We start from the raw sequence: 18,774 nt of genomic DNA, 5'->3' as shown, positions 1-18,774 counted from the left end.
CAATTCTTTTGAATGTATGAAACTGATGGATTGGAATTGCTGTTTCAACAAGACTACTGAATGCATCTGTTAAGGCTCGGTTTAGTCTATGTGCAGTGAAGTATACGACCAGATCTTGAGTCCACATTTACAGTGTTCGAACTGTATCTTTGAGTTGAGTCTGTAGCTTCTTCCTTGTCTGAACCGTGGTGAATACTGGGAGTGCATACTTTCATATTCCCCAGAGCACTCTTCACAAAACTCTGCTTTGCTTCCTTGTAAGGCCTCTGCATAGCTGGAACTCTAGGGATTCACTGCCCCTATAGTAACAGTTTAGTCAAAGTTTCCAACCTGAACACAGTTATGGTGTCAGACTTTTCTGTGTGTATGTATGTGTGTGCGCCCGTGTTGGCCTCTTTACTGTATGTGTGTGTGTGTGTGTGTGTGTGTGTGTGTATGTGTGTGTGTATCTACAGTATGTGTCTCTGTGTGTATGTGCTTATGCATGTGTCCTCATATATGTTGTGTTTTCCAGTGGAGAATCCAGTGTGGGTCTGGAGAGGAACTTGTGCAGGAATCCAGACAAGGATAAGCACGGCCCCTGGTGTCACACTACAGACCCCTCCATCCCATGGGATTACTGCAAGCTCAAACGCTGTAAGAATACCAAAATAAAACTGTCTTCATCCAATCTCTGTCTCATCCCCTATACACCCTACATCTACCCTACGTCTACCCTACATCTACTCTACATCTACTACATCTACATCTACCCTAAATCTACCCTACATCTACCCTACATCTACCCTACATCTACCCTAAATATACCCTAAATATACCCTACATCTACCCTACATCTACCCTAAATATACCCTAAATCTACCCTACATCTACCCTACATCTATCCTACATCTACCCTACATCTACCCTAAATATACCCTAAATATACCCGAAATCTACCCTACATCTACCCTAAATCTACCCTAAATCTACCCTACATCTACCCTACATCTACCCTAAATCTACCCTACATCTACCCTAAATCTACTCTAAATCTACCCTAAATCTACCCTACATCTACTCTACATCTACCCTAAATCTACCCTAAATCTACCCTACATCTACCCTAAATCTACCCTAAATCTACCCTACATCTACCCTACATCTACCCTAAATCTACCCTACATCTACCCTACATCTACCCTACATCTACATCTACCCTACATCTACATCTACCCTACATCTACCCTAAATCTACCCTGCATCTACCCTACATCTACCCTAAATCTACCCTAAATCTACCCTACATCTACCCTACATCGACCCTACATCTACCCTATATCTACCCTAAATCTACCCTACATCTACCCTACATCTCAAGTAATCGATAACGGAAATGGTTGAGTCAGCCATAATCTTGTGGTGAGTAATCTCGTATGAGACCTGAAGACTTGTGTTAGCTCCCTGAGCTAGTGCCTAGGCTTTAGCTCAGACAGTTAACATAGTCTTGTCGCGCACAGAAGACCTGAGTTCCGACCCAGTAGGTCTCATCAGCGGCCCAATCATCAGATGATGCCTCATCTTCAATTACATTTAGTCCCCTGTAGCTCAGTTGGTAGAGCATGGTGCTTGCAACGCCAGGGTTGTGGGTTCGTTTCCCATGGGGGGCCAGTATGAAAATGTATGCACTCACTAACTGTAAGTCGCTCTGGATAAGAGAGTCTGCTAAATGACTAAAATATAAATGTATATAAAAGTACAGTGAAAAGTATTGAGTCTAGCAACACTCATAGCTCTCATAGTGTTGTTCAATCAATCTTATGGGACATCAACGACACAGCAATGAGCTTAGTTCCATGAGTAATACAGTTATCGCTTTGTTTGGGATGTTTCCGTTGACATGATTATTGCACATTTGTAATACTACAATGAATGATGTAGTTTAACGACATATCCAACATCAGCGTTTGCTGAAATTTGCTGCAAAGCTTCACTCACTCACATCACTTGTTACAGTTATGTTATGACTTAGTGCAGTGGTTTCGCTTAGCTGGCACAGAATGTGACACGCTCAAACTCCAAACAGATGTCGAATCTCATACAGACTGCTTTTATTATTTGCATACCAATTCAGTTATTCAGAGTTTAGTGATTTGTTTTTGTTGTACCCTATATCGTGGTCCTCTGTAGCTCAATTGGTAGAGCATGGCGCTTGTAACGCCAGGGTAGTGGGTTCGATCCCCGGGACCACCCATACGTAAAAATGTATGCGCACATGACTGTAAGTCGCTTTGGATAAAAGTGTCTGCTAAATGGCATATTATTATTATCATATTTGGCAGACTGTAATCAGTTCAAATTGATGGGGAGCTCTTTCAAGTGTCCTCGCGGTTATATCTTTTGAAGTTTTTGGGAGCTCGGCTGGAGGAAATGTATTTGCTGTGGGTTCAATTCAATATGGCCGCCCAACTGCAATGCAGATAGATGCAGAGATAAGTTGAGCTAGGACTAAATGGTTTTGTAGAGGGGAGTTGAGGTTGAGGTTGCATGCTTTGTATGTTAATGTTTAGTGGGTTCATGTGAAATATCATGTCTTTGTGAGGTCCGTGTGTTGAATTGTTGAATTGTTTTGTTTCAGGTGATAAGTCTCCGAACATCTCTGCCCACCCAAGAAGTGAGTGTAGTATTAATTTTGCATTCTCTTGCTTACTATTCACCTTACTATTTATTTATCTTTCTTTCTCTCTCTCACGCTCTCTCTTTCTTTCTCTCTTTCGCTCTCACTCTCTCTTTCTCTCTATCTCCCTTCCCTTTCCTCTCTCTCTGTATATCTCCCTCTATTCGTAACTTTCTCTTATAGCTGTACAGTTTATTTATTACCTGAGTTCATGCTTGGCTGGATAACTGATCACTCCCACTGCCATTCAATATAATGCAACCTGGACCAAGCATACTCTCTTCTTTAGTAATAATAGCAAGTTCAACTATTTCCCCAGAGTCTAACCCAGATAAGTTGTCTTCTCTCTTACCCCAAGGCATCTCTCTCGTGTCCAAGCCATCCTGCTTCATCCACAAGACCACCCGGATCGTTGGAGGAGCCCAGGTCCACAAGGCTAAAAATGGTAGCTGGGTTGTCAGTATCCAAAAAGGGTAAGAGCCCTCCACTGCACAGGAACACCACTACTGAATGCGTAACTGACCTGGGTTTGAACCCAGGTCTCTTGTGCTGGACAGTGTTAGACAACTGAGCTAAAAGGCATTTGCTATGGGAGCTAACATAAGTCTTAGGTTAGCCAGCTGAGCAGAAGTCTAGGCATTGAGGTCTCAGGCCAAGTGACTCATCACATAAGCATGGTACTCCTAGTTTGAGTCTTCTGTCGGTTGCAAGGCAAACAAGTGCTCCCGCTATATCATTTTATGCTAAACACTTTTCAGCAAAGTGCCATTTTGTTATTGCTCTGAAGATGAAGTCCTTAAAGTGTATTCGTTTTGGCAGCCCTATGTTTGTGCTAGAACACAGCTGTACACTCTTAGAAAAAAGGGTTCCAAAAGGGTTCTTCGGCTGTCCCCATAGTAGCACCCTTTTTGGTTCCAGGTAGAACCCTTTTTGGTTCCAGGTACATCCCCTTTTAAAGGGTTCTACCTGGAACCAAAAATATGGCACCTTTTTTTCTAAGAGTGTACTGAACTTGTATAAAAGTCTTAACATTACCATGTGTTTTATGTGGTGTCTGCATCCTTCTATTCAAAGAGAAATAGAGGAAAGACGTGAACATACAAATATCGATGGAAGTTTAAGACTTACGTAACATAGGCAGGTTAAACTTGGACTCACAGAGACAAAACGATTGGCTGCTGAGCATATTCATGCTTCCATGTTCAAACTACCCATGTGACCGGAGTCTTCAACATCAATCAATATTTTCATGTGCATGTCTTCACTCTATTGCTTTTTTATTCGCTTTTTGCTCTGGAACCCTTTTCCACCTCTCATTAGTTAGTCTCATGCTCTATGCCAGTGGTCACCAAACCTTTTTGAGCCGAGATCACTTTCTGAGTCAAAATGCAGGCTGAGATCTACCGCTCAGATGTTGTTTTAAACATGACTTAAAAAACGAAAGCCTATTCAACAGTCCAAGGAATGCCTTGGAGATCGACCAGTCCAGGGGCGAATTGGCCATCTGGCAATTCTGGCAAATGCCAGATGGGCTGCATCATTTATTGGTCAAAATGGACACACACTAAAATATTTTGTTTATATAAAAATAAAAACTGAAAAAGGTGACTTGGCCATCGGCCCATGGGCATGTTAAGATTTTTTTTATCAAAATGGGCCGGCCCGGTTTTCTGATAGGCTGAGCTGAGGTCACGAAAACTCACATTTAAAGTCAAACGCGGCATCAGCAAAGAGACCAGGGTTTCCCAAACTCGGTCCCGGGGAGCCCCCCCTGGGTGCACGTTTTGTTTTTTGCCCTAGCACTACACAACTGATTCAAATAACCAACTCATAAAGCTGTGATTATTTGAACCAGCTGTGCAAAAACCAAAACGTGCCCTAGGATCAAGTTTGGGAAACTATGAGGTAGACAGCCAAGATCACGGATCGTAAAAAACGAAAATGGTGCCTATAAACGTAGCAAGAACACATTCTACATTGTCACCTCACTCATTTGGTCAAACAGTAAAGTGCATTACATTATTCTCATGATTCCTGTAATGAAAGTGTCTGCCCTGTGCCTGTTTTGCTGTGATGAGCGAGCCACTCTCCTCTCCCCAATATGCTCGAGAGAAAAATTTGTTCTGATCATATAACATTTAAAAATGCAATTACAGGAAAAACACAGCTTTAGAAGCTCTGTCCCTTTGTCCCTGTCGAAGAGAGGAGGGTCTCAGCTTTCTGGAGTTATCATTTTTATTTCTCAACTCTCTATTCAGCTTAATAGCAACGATTCTACAACCAAGATATGATATGGCTTTAAGATATGGAGTGGCATGCGTGAAATGCACACTGGCCATTCTGAGGGCATGGGCCTATAGCTCTCATAGGTAGACAATTGCAAAGTTTTATTAGGACATTACCTTTACTGTTGGATGAATACATAGCTACGAGCAGTGGGTATTATATTTAGAGTTAGCAATCTAGTTAATGTCCTTTGAGTTTCCACTTCCTCAGGTGTTGAACCCCAACTTAATTAGCATATGATATTAGTTAGGGTACATAAATACACTCTTAGAAAAAAAGCGTTCCAAAAGGGTTCTTCAGCTGTCCCCATAGGAGCATCCTTTTTGGTTCCAGGTAAAACCCGTTTTTAGTTCCAGGTAGAACCCTTTTGGGTTCCATGTAGCACCCTCTGTGGAAAGGGTTCTACATGGAACCCAAAAAGGTTCTACCTGTTACCAAAAGGGGTTTACCTGGAACCAAAAAGGGTTCTTCAAAGGGTTCTCCTATGGGGACAGCCGAAGAACCCTTTTAGGTTCTAGAAAGCACCTTTTTTTCTAAGAGTGTATGTATGTAATTCATCTCTATTGAAACAATTTAATCAGGAAACTCTGGAGTCCTATTTCGACAGTAAAATATAGCAACTATAGTCTAATTGTCAACCCAAAATTCATGTCAGTCACTGGATTAGGTTATACATCAAAATATCATGAGTCATGCATTTCTGCTTGGGACATGTTAAATGAAACAACTTAATTTTTGAAAACCGCAGTAGTCTATTTATTACACTTGTTAATAACATTTTACATTTGACATTTTAGTCATTTAGCAGACGCTCTTATCCAGAGCGACTTACAGTTAGTGGGTGCATACATTTTCATACTGGCCCCCCATGGGAAACGAACCCACAACCCTGGCGTTGCAAGCGCCATGCTCTACCAACTGAGCTACACGGGGCCAAGCATGATACTGCAACTCTCAGCTCCTGCTCAATGTTTAGCTGGGACCTGTACTTGGTCTTCAGTGCAGCAACAGCAGAGAAGCCAATCTCACAAAGATAAGATGTTGCAAAAGGAAGAAGAATGCCCATGGCCCTCTGCCCTAAGAGTGGATACTGCCTCTCTACACTCAGCCAGAATTCACTCAGTGTCTGTGATGTGAACCTCAGTCTCAATGTGGAGTCAGACGTCATATCAATGAACTGGTCCTCCTCTGCAGAGCTGAAACCATTTGGAGCTGGTGCATTGAAAGGATCTCTCACCCAGTCATATTGGGAACTGTTTTCAGGGAAGTACTTTTAAAGAATCCCATCAGTGATGAAATATGCTCCTTAATATATGGAATCACTGAGGTGGCATCATAGTCAGTAGTGTCAACAAATTCATGCAGGTTCTCGAATGAATCAGTATTTCCTTCATCAAGTCGCCTGTCCCACATTGCAAGCGTTCGAGTGAAAGAGCTGATCTTGTCTGTGACCTGAGGTGTTTATCTTTCCCTTGAAGCTGTAGATTTAGTTCATTTAGCTTTCCAAATATGTCACTCGGGTAGGCCAGTTTTGCCAGGAAGTTCTCATCACTAAATTTTTCTGCGAGGTCATACTTGTGCTCCTGCTCCGAAAAATTCTTATCTGCTCTCTGAGCTCAAAAACTCGGAACAAGACTTTTCCTCGTGACAGCCACCTTGCTTCACTGTGAAACACCACAGCTTCATGTTCAGCTCCCATCTCCTCACAGATAGCAGAGAAGACTCTTGTTTTTAGTGGTCTGGTGATTGGGGTGTATCAGCGTGATTGGGGTGTAATGTCTTTAAGTGACGCCTTAATTTAATTGGCTTCATGCTGTCCGCTGCCAACATTTTTAGACACAGTAAACATACCGGTCTTTCCTCGTCTCCCACCGTAGTCGCAGTGAAGCCAAGCGCCCCAAAAGCGCCCCAAAATTTGAGAAGGACTGGCTTAAGCTAACTTGGCTAGCTCTTCCTAAAGCTACTAATATTGTCCCATTTAAAGAGGCTACAGTGACTTCTCAAATAATCAAAATGTTAACAGTAAGTCTACTACTCTATCTAGCAATGTCATATAATATTAGGACAGAAGTGTGAAGTGTTCACTAGCCATTTTGTGGTCTGAATGACACCCTAATCCAGGCTTGTTACTAGCAAAAAGCTACAGATGCTAACGTCAGTCCTAGCTTATTGATGTTAAATTGAATTGCTAACGCTAGCTACTGCAACTAGCCTACTTGTTTGATCTTCTCCACAAGCTTCTCTCTCCACAAATATGTTTCTTCTGTCGCAGTCATTCTGTTAACAATTCCCTTATCTTATTAGGTATAACTTCACTATTTTATTGTCAAGCATTTGTAAGACTGTTCATCCCCGCCAAGTAAATTAGTTAGCCAACTGAATAAAGCACTATAAATGACTTCATAAAATGATTACTGATCAAATCATGGGCTGACACAAGGGGAAAATGTTAGTTTGGTGCTCTTTAGTAATTAACACTTATGGTAGGTTTTGATTCAGGGGAACACATACAGTGGGGAAAAAAAGTATTTAGTCAGCCACCAATTGTGCAAGTTCTCCCACTTAAAAAGATGAGAGAGGCCTGTAATTTTCATCATAGGTACACGTCAACTATGACAGACAAATTGAGAGAAAAAAAATCCAGAAAATCACATTGTAGGATTTTTAATGAATTTATTTGCAAATTATGGTGGAAAATAAGTATTTGGTCACCTACAAACAAGCAAGATTTCTGGCTCTCACAGACCTGTAACTTCTTCTTTAAGAGGCTCCTCTGTCCTCCACTCGTTACCTGTATTAATGGCACCTGTTTGAACTTGTTATCAGTATAAAAGACACCTGTCCACAACCTCAAACAGTCACACTCCAAACTCCACTATGGCCAAGACCAAAGAGCTGTCAAAGGACACCAGAAACAAAATTGTAGACCTGCACCAGGCTGGGAAGACTGAATCTGCAATAGGTAAGCAGCTTGGTTTGAAGAAATCAACTGTGGGAGCAATTGTTAGGAAATGGAAGACATACAAGACCACTGATAATCTCCCTCGATCTGGGGCTCCACGCAAGATCTCACCCCGTGGGGTCAAAATGATCACAAGAACGGTGAGCAAAAATCCCAGAACCACACGGGGGGACCTAGTGAATGACCTGCAGAGAGCTGGGACCAAAGTAACAAAGCCTACCATCAGTAACACACTACGCCGCCAGGGACTCAAATCCTGCAGTGCCAGACGTGTCCCTCTGCTTAAGCCAGTACACGTCCAGGCCCGTCTGAAGTTTGCTAGAGTGCATTTGGATGATCTAGAAGAGGATTGGGAGAATGTCATATGGTCAGATGAAACCAAAATAGAACTTTTTGGTAAAAACTCAACTCGTCGTGTTTGGAGGACAAAGAATGCTGAGTTGCATCCAAAGAACACCATACCTACTGTGAAGCATGGGGGTGGAAACATCATGCTTTGGGGCAGGTATTTCTGCAAAGGGACCAGGACGACTGATCCGTGTAAAGGAAAAAATGAATGGGGCCATGTATGGTGAGATTTTGAGTGAAAACCTCCTTCCATCAGCAAGGGCATTGAAGATGAAACGTGGCTGGGTCTTTCAGCATGAAAATGATCACAAACACACCGCCCGGCAACGAAGGAGTGGCTTCGTAAGAAGCATTTCAAGGTCCTGGAGTGGCCTAGCCAGTCTCCAGATCTTAACCCCATAGAAAATCTTTGGAGGGAGTTGAAAGTCTGTGTTGCCCAGCGACAGCCCCAAAACATCACTGCTCTAGAGGAGATCTGCATGGAGGAATGGGCCAAAATACCAGCAACAGTGTGTGAAAACCTTGTGAAGACTTACAGAAAACGTTTGACCTGTGTCATTGCCAACAAAGGGTATATAACAAATTATTGAGAAACTTTTGTTATTGACCAAATACTTATTTTCCACCATAATTTGCAAATAAAATCATTAAAAATCCTACAATGTGATTTTCTAGATTTTTTTTTCTCATTTTGTCTGTCATAGTTGACGTGTACCTATGATGAAAATTACAGGCCTCTCTCATCTTTTTAAGTGGGAGAACTTGCACAATTGGTGGCTGACTAAATACTTTTTTTCCCCACTGTATGACAGGCACTAATTTCCAAAATAGCCTATGTCGTTAGCTTTTCTTTTATAACGTATGAGGCTTAAGCAGACAGGCAGACAGACAGACAGAGAACAAGAAGAAGCACACAGTGACAGCAGAGAAGATGCTGAGACAGATAGACAGCACAACAGGGAGGGTAACCAAATGGTTGGAGCAGAGGCACAGTTATAGTGGTGTGTTGTATCTCCAGACAGAGGAACAGTTATAGTGGTGTGTTGTATCTCCAGACAGAGGAACAGTTATAGTGATGAGCTGTATCTCCAGACAGAGGAACAGTTATAGTGGTGAGCTGTATCTCCAGACAGAGGAACAGTTATAGTGGTGAGCTGTATCTCCAGACAGAGGAACAGTTATAGTGGTGTGTTGTATCTCCAGACAGAGGAACAGTTATAGTGGTGTGTTGTATCTCCAGACAGAGGAACAGTTATAGTGATGAGCTGTATCTCCAGACAGAGGAACAGTTATAGTGGTGTGTTGTATCTCCAGACAGAGGAACAGTTATAGTGATGAGCTGTATCTCCAGACAGAGGAACAGTTATAGTGGTGTGTTGTATCTCCAGACAGAGGAACAGTTATAGTGGTGTGTTGTATCTCCAGACAGAGGAACAGTTATAGTGATGAGCTGTATCTCCAGACAGAGGAACAGTTATAGTGGTGTGTTGTATCTCCAGACAGAGGAACAGTTATAGTGGTGAGCTGTATCTCCAGACAGAGGAACAGTTATAGTGGTGTGTTGTATCTCCAGACAGAGGAACAGTTATAGTGGTGAGCTGTATCTCCAGACAGAGGAACAGTTATAGTGGTGTGTTGTATCTCCAGTGGTGTTTTTACATATGTGTCAGCACTACTGCCTGTGTCTAAGTAGGGTGTGTAGGGTCAGGGTGTAGGGTGTATGTGTGGGGATGTGGTGTGTGTGCAAGGCTGGGCTGAGTTGGTGGTGTGCGCAGTGATGTGGGCTGGTGTGGATAAAATGCCAGAGCTGAATTCTTGTCCCAGTCCGGCCCTGGACCAGTCGATCGCAATCGACCGTTTGGTGATCTCTGCTCTGTGTGTATGCCAACTTTTCTATTATTGAAGCAGGATAACGATCGATCTACTCCTTACAAGTTTCGTCCCGAATGGCACCCATTCTTTGGGCCCTGGTCAAAAGCAGTGCACTAAATTCGGAATATGGTGTCATTTGAGACACATCCACACTCATTATGAAACAATGTCCAGACGTTGAGGTAGACCGTAAGGTTTGACTGTATGACTTGACATGGATGGAAGAAGGCAACAGGTATCCTAGTGGTTAGAATGTTGGGCTGGTAACCGAAAGGTTGCTGGTTCAAATACCTGAGCTGTCAATGTGAAAAGTATGTTGATGTGTCATTGAGCAAGGCACCTAACCCACATTTTCTCTAGGGTGCTTTACTACTATGGCTGACCCTGTAAAACAAAATATTTCACTGCACCTGTGTGACAATAAAACACCTTTATTTTTTATTAAGAGTAGGCTACAGTACAAACAGCATCCATAGAGTATAGGACTAAGCTCATCATGGTGTCCTGTGTTTCCTACCCAGGAACACTCACTGGTGCGGTGGCTCGCTGATCCGAGAGGAATGGGTGCTGACGGATCAACAGTGCTTCTCCTCCTGGTAATCTCTCCATCCATCTTTATCTCACATTATTTTTTCCCTCGTTCAAAGCAGAGGTGAGAGACAGTAGGAGGCATAGGGAGAAGAAGAGGTGTAAAGAGGAGAGCAAGGGTTGAATGGAAACAGAGTTCAAACAAAGACCCGGTCAGCCTCCCGAGTGGCGCAGCGGTCTAAGTCACTGCATCGCAGTGTTGCGGCTTCACTACAGCCTGGGGTTCAATCCCAGGCTGTGTCATTACAGGCCGTGACTGGAGTCCCATAGGGCGGTGCACAATTGGCCCAACGTCGTCCGGGTTAGGGGAGGGTTTGGCCGGGGGGGCTTTACTTGGCTCATCGCACTCTAGCGACTCCTTGTGGCGGGCCGGGCACCTACAGGCTGACTTCGGTCGTCAGTTGAACGGTGTTTCCTCCGACACATTGGTGCAGCTGGCTTCTGGGTTAAGCGAGCGGGTGTTAAGAAGAGCGGTTTGGCGGGTCATGTTTCGGAGGACGCATGACTCGACCTTCGCCTCTCCCGAGCCCGTTGGGGAGTTGCAGAGATGAGACAAGATCATAATATCATGAAATTGGGGAGAAAAAAAAGTCCTGGGGAGTCTATATAATACGCTCTCTCTGCTTCTCTATCAATTTCTTATTCTTCCTCTTCCTCCTACTCTGTCTCCGTCTTTTCCTCTCCCTACTACTCTCTCCATCCCTCTTTTCGGTCTCTATCTCCCTCTATCTGACTATCTCTATATCTCCCTCAATCTGACTATCTCTCTATCTCTCTCTATCTGTCTATCTCTCTATCTCCCTCTATCTGACTATCTCTCTATCTCTCTATCTCCCTCTATCTGAATATCTCCCTCTATCTGTCTATCTCTCTATCTCCATCTTTCTCCCTCTATCTGACTATCTCTCTATCTCCCTCTATCTGTCTATCTCTCTATCTCCCTCTTTCTCCCTCTATCTCCCTCTATCTGACTATCTCTCTATATCTCTATCTCTCCAACTCCCTCTATCTGTCTATTTCTCTATCTCCCTCTTTCTCCATCTTTCTTCCTTTATCTGACTATCTCTCTATCTCCCTCTTTCTCCCTCTATCTGACTATAGCTCTATCTCTCTATATCTCTATCTCTCTATCTCTCTCTATCTGACTATCTCTCTATATCTCTATCTCCCTCTATCTGACTATCTCTCTATCTCCCTTTCTCTTTCTCCCTCTATCTGACTATCTCCCAACCAACCAACCACCCTCCCTCCCTCCCTCCCTCCCTCCCTCCCTCCCTCCCTCCCTCCCTCCCTCCTCTCCCTCCATCTCCCTCCTTCTCTCTCTCCCCCTTCCTCTCCCTCTCTCCCGCTTCCCATCTTCTCTTTCCCCCATTCTCATTCTAAGTGAAGATGCAGCCTGCCCATATCCTGTTTATGATAGGGCTAGTGACAGCCCCTCTGCCCCAGCAGAGCTGAGATATGGCCCAGGATGTTCCAGCCTCTACAGATCTGTTTAGCTTCTGGGCCCGTACCATGTCACTGTGTCCAGATCTGCAATAGCAGTTTGAATGAAAAGCTCCTTGACCCATGTAGTGTGTTAATGTATGTATGGGCTTTAGATTATGGTTTTGCTTTTGACCCAGTTTTTCAATAGATTTTTGTTCGTTTTTGGCGCTATCTCAATCATAGTACACCAGAAATATGAGGTTGGGCCAGGAGTTTTTTTTGTCAGTCAGTCAGGAAAATGTTGAGCCCTAGTAATAGGCTATAACAAATAATTGCCAAGAAATAATAATAATAAAATAACATGTCATTTGTAGAGTGCTTTTCAAGGACCCAAAGCCACTTTACAAAGTAACAGTGTCTGTGGTAAATAATATTATGGTCAGGAAAACTCCTGTACCTTGTGATGACACACTGTAATAAGAGGGTCATTTAGAAGAAGCTTTTATCAGTGAACTTACAATTACTTCATAGTTGTTTGAGAGACATTTTGGCAACAAATCAAGCCAGGCCTCATCCACAGATAATAAAAAATGCTTAAGCGCAGAAGTTCAACTTTAAGATGAGTCTGTCAATCAGATAAGACCTGGACTGTTTCCTCCCCATCTAGACTGTGTAAAACTCTTAATGCATTCTTATCGTTCATGCTTGGTATTCTAGTAGTGAGTGGTTTAGCTGTACTCCTCATGCCGACATTACAGAACCTTGCTTCCATCAAGACTGTGGTCATTGGCATCAGCATTAGTCCAGTAGCTTGTTGCTGACTATGCGATGTGCTGTATGTGGGTCATTTAACACAGTAAGTTGAGGAGCCAGATTTAGTGAGTGTGTAAAGTATATGCTGAGGTTTTCTGTAGTCTATTGTCGGTTTAGTGATGCTGGTAGCTGTGGTCAAGTATGTGGCCAATGATAAGTGTTATGTTAAGTGTTGTTCATACAGAGAATATAATAGAATACTGCAATACTGTATTTTACTGTATTGTATTATATTATTATTATGTGTGGTCAACCCTATATGTAATGTTTCTGACAGTAGTCTCTGTGGTCCTCAGTGTTCCAGACCTGAGTGAGTACAGTGTACAGGTGGGCCTCCTTCACCTCGACTCATCCTCAGACCACCCCAGGCTCCGCATCGCACACGTGGTCTGTGGCCCAGAGGGATCCAACCTGGCCCTGCTTAAACTGGCCAAGTAAGAACAACATTTATTCATTCAGTGAGTCAGTCAGTCAGCCATTTTACTTACCTGGTAAAATAAGGGTAAAATAAATACAAAAGTGTCATTAATTCATCAATTCATCCATTCATTCATTCGTTCATTCATTCTCAATCATGCATTGTAGGCACAGCAACCATTTATTTATTCATTCATTCACGTGTGTGTATCCTCACTGTGTTTATGTGTCCACCCCTAGGCCTGCCCCTCTGTCTGAGCATGCCTTCACCATCCAGCTCCCAGTAGCAGGCTGTGGGATCACAGACGGAACCAACTGTCTCATGTATGGCTGGGGAGAGACCAAAGGTACTGCCCTACATGACTATCCCTATGTTATGTCTTATCCCTGTGTGGTGTCTTATGTATTATATATATATATACACTCAGTGGCCAGTTTATAAGGTACACCGCCCCGTCCACGAAAAATGGTTTGCTCCTGCAGACAGTGAGTCACGTGGCTTTGGCTTGCTATATAAAGTAGGCAGACAGGCATCGAGGCATTCAGTTACTGTTCGATTGAACATTAGAATGGGCAAAATGAGTGACCTAAGCAACTTTGAACATGGTATGATTGTCGGTGCCAGGTGCGCCAATTTCAGTGTCTCAGAAACGGCCGGCCTCCTGGGCTTTTCACACATGACAGTGTCTAGGGTTTAGCGAGAATGATGCGACAAACAAAATAATCCAGTCAGCGGCAGTCCTGTGGGCGAAAACAGCTTGTTGATGAGAGATCGAATGAGAATGGCAAGAATCATGCAAGCTAACAGGCGGGCCACAAACAGACAAATAACAGTGCAGTAGAACAGTGGTGTGCAGAACGGCATCTCGGAATGCACAACTTGTCGGTCCTTTTCACGGATGGGCTTATTGCAGCAGACAACTCCATTCCTATCAGCTAAAAACAAGAAGAAGCGTCTCCAGTGGGCACACGATCACCAAAACTGGACAATTGAGTAGTGGAAAAACATTGCCTGGTCCGACGAATCCAGGTTCCTGTTGCATCATGCTGATGGCAGAGTCAGGTTTTGGCATAAGCAGCATGAGTCCATGGCCCCATCCTGCCTGGTGTCAACGATACAGGCTGGTGGGGGTAGTGTAATGGTGTGGAGAACGTATTCCTGGCACACGTTAGGTCCCTTGATACCAATTGAGCAACGGGGGGGGGGTATTGGATCAAGAGATCCATGATATTGTAGGAAAAGAGACCTTAGGATATCATGTCTTGAATGTGTGAATAAAGTCCCCCACAATGACACCATATAGACAAACATGTTGTCTAGGGCTATAGGTTTGGAATATGGTGAAATGGTGTTTGAACAGTAGACTGACTGTTTCCTGCTTTATTTCCGGCTACTTCCTGTCCAGGGACAGGATATGAGGGGGCACTGAAAGCTGTGAGTCTGCCCATGGTCAGTAACAACAGGTGTTCTGAGCTCCACGACAAAAACATGCCCGTCTCTGACAGCAAAGTGTGTGCCGGGGGCATTAAAGACCAGGGAGTGTGTGAGGTGAGCTTCATATACATTACTCTACATCATCTGAAACATGCGTTGACTCGACATCGCATGACTCAATTATTACTTCAAGCTATTCGTAAATCTATCATAATGCCTTTTGATTGGCTGCATAAGCACCACGCTAACCTGCTCTTGGTTCGTCCCTCACAGAGAGACTACGGTGGCCCTTTGGTGTGCCAGGAGCGGGAGAGCAAAGTAATTGTGGGCGTGAGCATCCACGGCCGAGGCTGTGCCCTGGCCCGGCGGCCCGCCATCTTCGTCAATGTGGCCTACTACTCGGGGTGGATCCACAAAGTCTTCATACACTACTCCAGGTTGGAGGAAAAACTACTGGAAGAAGCACCGACCAAACCACTCCATTCAGGACTGCACCACAAGCCTGCAAGAGGAGGGGTGGAGCATTCAGGACTGTACCACTAGCCAGCAAGAGGAGCGGTGGAGCATTCAGGACTGTACTACAGCACTGTAAGAGGAGGGGTGGAATATTTAGGACTGTACCACAAGCCAGGAGGATGGGGAATGATCTCTCCAACAGAGGATGCCTAACTAACAAGACCGTTGGGAGATGTAAGAATGTGGAAACTGACTTTATGGGAAGCAGCCATTTTGGGGCTTCGTGGCTGGACGTTGCCTCAGTTTTTGGAGGGAAAAAACACTATGAATGAAGGAGAGATATTTTGGGACGTTCAGAGGCTGGGAATACAAGGACATGTTCAGAGAGGCTGAAAAGGATATGAAGGATTCTTATAATATGCAAATGATTTAATGGAGGACCAGGTTGTTATGCCTTGATCACACCGATAGCGTCATTGCGCAAAATAGTATGCAGCATCATCTGGATTGTGTGCAACAAAAGGTCAACATTCACCTTCTGCTACCATTTCTACGCTTACAGTTTGACACATACGTTCGATAAATCCAACATATGCACCACACAGAATGCACTGCAACTGCCTCTGCAACGCAATGCTGCAAGGCAAACACAGCGTTCCATTGGAAATTAATGTACTTCTGGTGTACCAAAACGCATTGACGCTGTCGGTGTGATTGAGACGTTAGCTTTAATAACATTTCTAAACAATAGTTTCTGGCACATGTACAGTTCATTTTTGTGAGTGAAATATATGGATACTCTTAAGCCATAAAGAGGGATGAATTGATTCGTTCTCTCACTGCACCCACAAGACAATAGGAATGGTATGGATGACTCAGTATTGTCTCCTGGAAAATACTTGAATTTGGTCAGAACCAAAACCAGAGCCATGCGAGGAGGGATCCAGACAGGACTTGGTACGATCCGTGGCTACTGGGTCACGTTGAGGGCAAATGATGGAATGGCTAAAAGTTCAGTCATTTAGAAGTTACCACTTGGTGAATGGTGAGAGAGGTTGTTTCTAGACACCATTCACCAAGTGGTTGTTTTTGGAAAGACTGTTCAGTAACTGTTGCCTAACTAATGCTAATGCTAACAGTTACTTAGCCAAACGTTAGCAGTTAGCCTACATGGCTAACATGTCTCCAGTTTTGGAGGGAACTCTACACTAGCCCCTGGTGGGCTGCATGTGTGTTATGTGGTCAGAGTTCAGAACATTTAGAAGTTTCTTATTGAGTGTATTTCTGGCACTCTGTGTTATTTAATAGGTCTTATAGATCTGGGCCTTTCCTTGGCTCGCTCACACCAGACGTCAGTGGAGTTGCTTCCTCTCTACTCTCTGTGTTTTATATTTAAACGGATTAGAACGTAGTGTGCAGTCTATTTATTTATTTGTATACATCTGGCCCTTGTGAGAAGGCGCCAGCCATTGACGTCGACAAAGCGACACGTCTCGCTAATAGAGGAAGTAAAGGTTATAGCGGCTTTTTATTTGATACATGTTCTAAACTCAGTGTGTCAATCATTATTATTGGAGGTACACTGAATGGCAATACGGATTACATGAAAAGTATGGCTTGTGTTCCAAAACATACCACTTTGTCAGTCATTTTTCTTTGAACAATACTGACATGCAGTAAGTGTAATGACATTGGAGAATGTAATAATAGTTTTCTTTCAGTGCTGAAAATCAGTCATGAAATCCTTTTTATAATCACAGAAAGCAGATGTGTACGTATGACAACTAATGATCACTTCAAACTAAACATTTATATTCTTCCTGGGCCCCTAAGAAGACTTATAATTTCATCCAATTTCTACATCCTAAAATATTCAGTGTGTAGTTTAACCTATGTCACAGTATTTGGCCTGTTCAGTGCCTTTTTTTTAGGTGGACAGGAATCAATAGTGAACTATAGAATTGGCGCAGAGAGCTGTGAGTGTATTTTACTGTTATGTAAATAGGATGTAAAGTAGTGTGTGTAAAATACTATTTTCCACTTCCAATGTCTTATTTACGTAGTTTTTTACTCATATATGGTCACTCTGTTTATAAACTTGTATACTGTAAACTCTATAACAGCTGCTATTTTTAAAGGGTCGGGTTGGGTCTTCATATTATAAACTATATGATTTTATTATATTCACATTTTAATAATACATTTACAGTGTAAATTAGAGCTTGTTTCACTCTTTTCATACTGTGTGTGTGTGTGTGTGTGTGTGTGTGTGTGTGTGTGTGTGTGTGTGTGTGTGTGTGTGTGTGTGTGCGTGTGCGTGTGCGTGTGCGTGTGCGTGTGTGTGTGTGTGTGTGCGTGTGTGTGTGTGTGTGTGTGTGCATGCGTGCGCGTGCGCGCGTGTGTGCGTGTGCGTGTGCGTGTGTGTGTGTGCGTGCGTGCCAAGCACTCTCTCCTAAAGTAAACCTTCAGACAAAGATTCTTGCAGTAATACAGTTTTCTGCAACGCATACGCTCTCAACACAATTCAAGATACTCGGTACAGTAGCTTTAGTAATTCATGTTATTCAAATGGGATTTTCAACACATTGTCAGACTAAATGAACCCAGTTAAGTTTACTCTGGGTCAAGTTCTTACACTGGGTATTATTTTCCCACTTCCCATGTCAATCATATCAATAAGACCTCAGTCTATTGGTTTTGGATGGCCACTGTCCACCATGGCCAGGTTCCTGACCAGAGGATGAGCAGAAACGTTTGGTTAACGCTTACATAATGTTTGGGCAACGCTAGAGATGTTCAGTTGACGCTTACACTGCGTTCGGGCAACACTAGACATTGTGGCATGCTTTCTCCGTCATGTGGAGTTCTCATTTGCTACATGACTCCTCGGTGCTGAGGAGAAATGGCCGACCTGTCAGCGCTGACCTCAGCCTCATTCGCGGTGGCTTGTCACGAACCAGCCCCAATGCTTTGTGCCTCATCGCAGTGGGAACAGGATGTGAAATAACCCACTTCCCCGCTTTTGCCGGACTAACAGCCCAACAGTCATTAGGTCATGTTTGGTGCTTCTTGAATTGAAGTCGATTTAAAATATTTGTCTGTTGGGGAAATTCACAGTGGTGTAAAGTACTTAAGTAAAAATACTTTAAAGAACTACTTCAGTAGTTTTTTGCGGTATCTGTACTTTACTTTACTATTTATATTTTTGGCAACTTTTTATTTTATGTCACTACATTTCTAAAGAAAATAATGTACTTTTTACTCCATACATTTTCCCTGACACCCAAAAGTACTCGTTACATTTTGCATGCTTAGCAGGACAGGTAAATTGTAAAATTCACACACTTATCAAGAGAACATCCCTGGTCATTCTGCCTCTGATCTGGCGGACTCACTAAACACACATGCTTTGTTCGTAAATTATGTCTGAGTATTGGAGTGTGCCCCTGGCTATCCGTAAAAAATATATAACACAAGAAAATGGTGCCATCTGGTTTGCTTAATATAAGGAATTTT

The 18,774-nt window shown here is 43.3% G+C and overlaps 1 protein-coding gene across 1 annotated transcript; it reads left to right on the top strand.

Moving 5' to 3' along the window:
• Positions 1–455: 455 nt before the first annotated feature.
• On the top strand, positions 456–17,476 carry LOC311123906 (hepatocyte growth factor-like; the record flags this gene model as incomplete). Its single annotated transcript, XM_084198120.1, has 8 exons — positions 456–636; positions 2,618–2,653; positions 3,015–3,129; positions 10,646–10,720; positions 13,247–13,384; positions 13,608–13,714; positions 14,774–14,916; positions 15,076–17,476. Coding segments are annotated over 8 exons (1,065 nt in total), but the record flags the coding sequence as incomplete, so codon positions are not given.
• Positions 17,477–18,774: the final 1,298 nt, after the last annotated feature.

Source organism: Coregonus lavaretus, assembly GCF_964263955.1.
Source record: "Coregonus lavaretus genome assembly, contig: HAP1_SCAFFOLD_2651, whole genome shotgun sequence".
In the NCBI taxonomy this organism is placed as follows: Eukaryota; Metazoa; Chordata; class Actinopteri; order Salmoniformes; family Salmonidae; genus Coregonus; species Coregonus lavaretus.
Note: the sequence above shows the minus strand (reverse complement) of the source record. Positions and strands in the feature narration are given on the sequence as shown.